This window comes from Pteropus alecto, unplaced genomic scaffold (genome assembly GCF_000325575.1).
Source record: "Pteropus alecto unplaced genomic scaffold, ASM32557v1 scaffold8, whole genome shotgun sequence".
In the NCBI taxonomy this organism is placed as follows: Eukaryota; Metazoa; Chordata; class Mammalia; order Chiroptera; family Pteropodidae; genus Pteropus; species Pteropus alecto.
In genome coordinates, this window is record NW_006494609.1 from 133361 (window position 1) to 138460 (window position 5100).

The following is a 5100-nucleotide window of genomic DNA, read 5'->3' on the forward strand; positions in this document are numbered from 1 at the left end:
GTTTACAACTTCACACAACTAGTATGTGGGCTGCTCAGATCACCAGATCCCTGACACTCCTGCCCAATGTTCACTTATGATCACAGTGCACTGTGGGCTGCTCTCACCTCTGACCCGGGTCTACGGTCTCTGGCAGAGCCCTCGGGAAAAGCCTGGCACTGCAGAAACAGCAGCACCTCCTTCTTCTCCCAGTCCTTCAAGAGGTGATGGAGTGTTTCTGACCTGCCTTTTGGGGCCTCACACACCCGAGTCAAAGGCACAGGCTTAATTACACACATGAGGAAAAGAACAGGTTCCGTGTTCAGAGGGGCCTGACGGACAGATACTTCAACCCTCAAGAGTACCCTTCACAGCCATCCGGTCTTCAGTATCTGCTGCTCTGTGCTTTGTTAAAAGCGAGCTTGAAGAGTTAGGAATGCTAAGGAGGGAGGTGGGAGGCGCCCCTAACGTGGGGACTGGAGAGCAGAGTGTTGACAAGTCAGGCCTGGCTGCCCTTGGGGTGACTCGTTCTATCCCTGAGCAACCCTGGCCTGAGGGAAAAGGGCTTGTGAGGAAGCCCACACCATAACACACGTCCCAAGGGTCAGCAGACCCTTTCCCAAAGATTCTTCCAGGAATTAGCCTGGCCTGATTCCAGAGTCTAAACAAGTAAGATTCTGGGAATGGCTCCAAGAAATCGGAAACCCCAAACTGTCATTCTGACGCTGCCTCCAGCTCCCTCATCTCCTGCTTCCTCGGTAAGACACTAATGGTGGGGATGATAAGCCTGACAAGTTAAGTGAGGGAATTAGGAAGGATGCTTGTAAACATCAGGTGCTTCATAAATGCAGTAGACAGGCATGAGCCTGACTGCGGTCCCTATTAGTCATGCAAAGCCAACTCCCAATCACTCCTCTTCCAGAAGCCAAAGGAAAAAACAGTAGGTGAATCCCCCAGAAGTCAAGGTGGTGAGAAGTGCACTGAAAACCAGCAGTTTTTCCTGGTCGCTGGATGTAAGGAGCCATGCGCCTCAATGATCTGCTGATACTCTCATTGTCCTTGTGAGGGAAGCAAGTGACGACAGTTTTACAGGAAGGAAATTTGAGAGGGGCAAAGAGACATGCCTGAGGTCAGACAGCAAAAGCAGAATGAGGAACAGAGCCAAGTTGTTTAGGTCTCAGAGTCTGGTGGCTGACTCAGCAATCAAACCAAACAGCTTTCTAATTTCTCTTCACTTGAATCTTCCTCATTAAGCACTTCCCCTTCTCTACCAGCAAGGATATCAAATGTAGAAGGAAAATGACGTAATCTTGTAAAGGTCGGGAGGAAAGGTTAGCATTATCCTGAGTCGTGCAAATGTAAGATATCGAAATCATCATCATCATCATCATCATCGCAATCATCATCATCATCGCTAGCACACCTGCAGGATGCTAAAGTTAAGAGCATCCACAAAAGCCTCTTAGAAATAATACATGAGGATAAATAGGACATATACTCAGCCCCAGGCAGTGGCCTGGATGCCAAGCGGGTAAATGGAGGATAATCCTGTTTAGAATCAGTGGAAGGAGCTGAAGGATCCAAGGAGAAGGAGCAGAGAACAAGATCTATTTCCTATCACCATCTTCCATGTAGTGAGCACCTGCCAAGAGCAAGGTACAGTCTCTGAAGAAAGAGAAGGGAAGGGCAGAGGAAGGCTGCTACTACTGCTCCAGAGGCTTGAACCCCAGCTTCAAGGCCGGCTCCTGACCATGACCATAGAGGCAAGGGAACCTGAGTGGACAGAAAGCAACTCAAACCTGTTATTGGATCCTTATCCCATTTCAGCCTTGCCCTACAGAGAGACAGTGTGGCAGGCAGGGGCCCATCATAGGCTGGGAGGAGTTGAGAGATGAGAACACCTTCTTCTTCATGGAAACTCACAGAAGCATTTTCAGAATAATCCTGCATGTATAATTCTTCCCTTTGCAGGGACCCAGGCTTCCCTTGTGCTCCCCCTGGATGGAGGAGTAAGAACTGGTTTCAACCTCTCACTCAATGGCAAGTGGCCATCATTCAGTTTACACCACCTGAGTTACACTACCACTTCCAAGAAAGATAGCTACAACCTAACAAAACGACAAAAAGTAGAAAATAAGCATAGGAAAAATCTCTGCCTCATACCACAGAGCACTGTCCATAGCCAGCATGGTTTAGATTACACTGTAGGCTGCACCCCACCAGAGGGCCATTTAGAGGGGCCAAGGGTTTATAGATGCATTAGTGGCTTAGGGACTGGGGCTATGGAGAGTCCAGGGGAAGGGCACAGAACAGACCATGTGTCCCTATCCCCACCAAGCACGAAGAGTCGTCGCTTGGTTTGCTGGAGATGCTGACCGGATTCCCAATTTTTCCCCTCCTAACCAAGGAGTGGGAGATGAGGGGCAAAAATAATCTCTTACACGTTGGCTTTGCTGAACAAATGGAAATAGAGAGGTGAGATGCAACAACAAAACCCCAGGCAATAAAATGAATAGTGCCTCCCTACCCAGACGAGGCGGGGCCCTTGAACCAAAGGCCAGCGGGCTCATAAAACAAGGAACAACTTGAAAATCACACCTTTTGTCATCCCCAGGGCAGGATGCCTATCATAGTTAGAAAGAGAGCAGTGACCAAATTCATCCCTCGTACCTGCTTCACCACTCTCCCCATTCTGGCATCCAGGCAGCAAGTGTAAGGAACCTGCAGGTCGGTCTCCAACATCTCCAGAGAAATAGTCCATGATAAAAGACAACGGAGCAACACTCAGAGAGTGTTGAGGGGAGAGGGCATGACCTAAGGACTCTACTCCAGACCAAGCTGTTATTCCCGCACAAAGACAACTGCTTACACTTGACACAGGAGGCCTCAGAGTAAGTGGAATAGCGAAGATACAAACGGGAAAGCTCCAGAAGAAGCTCAACATTCAAGTTAAGGAAACAAATTCCAGAAAAGTCAGGGTTGGCCACTGTTGTCCTTTTTACCTAGCCCAAAGTCCAGGGCCCAAAACTGGGGGCTCCCTGTGCACAGAGACAAGAGGCCTTAGTTGGTCTCCGGTGCTTGGGACTTGAAGGTTACTGTACATCAGTGGCTCACTAAGCAACTCACAAACATCATCGCCTCACCACATCCATTTACGGAAGGTACTACTAGTGGCTCCATTCTACTTCGAGAGCATCACAGAATAGATCGCAAGGATGAGAAGGAACATTTGCAGTTCCAACTCCCAGCATCCAGGACACCCCAACCACGACCCCATATTCTATTCCGGTGCAATGCAGAGATGCCTACCAACCAAATACATAACCCAAAGTCCACTAATCTTAGGGACTGGAGGAAAGGTCAAGGGAAGGGAATAGCACATAGAGATCAGACAATAAAAGGACAAATACAGGAACTTTGTCTCTGGCATCCCAAGAAACTATTCATGGGATGAGCACATGTGTGTATCAGAATCTGGTCTGACTATGTCTGGACCCCAGGTAAGAGATGGGTGCCATCAACAGGTGTTGGTTTCTTCCCTTCTTTGAGTTTTTCCAAAAAGAACAAGGACAAACAGACTCTAGTACCCTCTTTACTTCCACTCCACCATATTTTTCCTAACTCCCTTCGCTTCCCCAAGTTCTCATTGAGGCAACTCCCCTTACCACTGGTAAGCTTAAATTAATGGGGCACCTGGACGTGCATGTAGGTAGTGCCAAGTCCAGCAACTCTCATGCCCCACACAGGGGCACACTGCCTTCAGCCCTTCGGCTACCACGAAAGGGCTTAGGACACAGAAAAACTCATATCTCACACCAAAGAAGATTCTGACTCATGGGTATGGGGGAAGAACGTGGAAGAGGAGCAAAATCAATCGCAGAACATCCAATACTGGTATTTGGGAAGGCTGAACTCAGGGTTAACAGAGGGACCCCAGGACAGGCTCTGGGCATACCCAGAGGGCTGAGGAGAGGGAGCAGCAGACAGATTTGGCTGAGTGACACTGCAGGGTCACCCTAAAGGCGAGGAAGACTGTGGAGAGTGGGGGACATGCACGCACCCCTCCCTCCCCTACACAGCCAGAGCTGATAGCCACAGCCCCTCCAGCGAACATGGGTAAGAAGGCCCTGTAGGGCAAGAGACCCTCTGAAGTGGCCCTGTTCCCATCCTTTCCATCTTCAAAGTGCATTATCAGTGCAAGAAGTAGGACTGGATCTCAGGGGGTCCAACTCTGAGAAAGGGCTGTGCCAGCCAGCTCCCCCCATCTCCTCCTGCTTCCCCCTTGCCCACCCTGACCTTTTTCATGCTAAGACCAGAATTCTTGCTGGATCTCATAAGGGGCAGGCCTATGTGTGTTCAGTTCAGCTCTGCACAGTGGCACAGTGCTGTCCTGACTCTGGCCCTCTGCATCCAGGTCCAGAAGCGTCCGCTCGGTGGGGGGCAGTGGCCCCGCCTGGAATGGGAGCAGGGCTGGAAGTCCAGGCCGCTCCTCCACAGTGCTGCTGCTGCTAGCAAAGCAGGAGTCCAGGTTGCTGGGTGTCTCCGTGCTGGAGCTGTTGGCAGGGGAGGCGCTACGGGCATGGCTGGGGGACACAAACCACCAAGGGTCCAGTCGTTGTCGGTTGGCAGAAGGACGTGGCCGAGGCAGAAACTCCAGAGTCTTGGGTCTCTCCAAGGTAGAGTCCTGCTGTGTGTTCCAGCGCCTTGGGGTTGGGGGGAAGACCACATTGGGGTCAGGGAGACGGGGGAATTCACCTGGGTCTCGACTGGGGCTAGGGGTTTTCAACATTCCTGGTCAAAAGACAAAGGGAGAGGCATCAGACGATGGCACCTGGTTTCTGGGTGATATATATATGCTGCTCCCTCCCCACCTTGCCATGGCCCTACTCACTTAGGATAATATGAATGACAAATAATTAATGAGCACCTACTATGTCCTGTGTGTTAAGAGGCACTTGAAATGCAATAGTGAACTAGAAGGCCATGGTCGCTGTATCTGCTAATAATAATGGGACATATGGGGGTCTCGACTGAAATAAAATTATTTAGGGCAGATGTCGGCAAACTACAACCCACAGGCCAGCCTCCTGGATTTGTAAATAAAGTTAAAACTGAAACTCC

General features: G+C 50.1%; 1 protein-coding gene across 1 annotated transcript in view; it reads right to left on the reverse strand.

The window, feature by feature from the left end:
- Nucleotides 1-6: 6 nt before the first annotated feature.
- MAP3K9 (mitogen-activated protein kinase kinase kinase 9) overlaps nt 7-5100 on the reverse strand; it is a 69892-nt gene continuing 64798 nt past the window's right edge. The window contains exon 10 of the mRNA XM_015599555.2: nt 7-4770. Within this exon, the coding sequence (XP_015455041.1) occupies nt 4286-4770 (485 nt within the window). The 3' untranslated portion in view covers nt 7-4285. The remainder of the gene's footprint in view (nt 4771-5100) is intronic.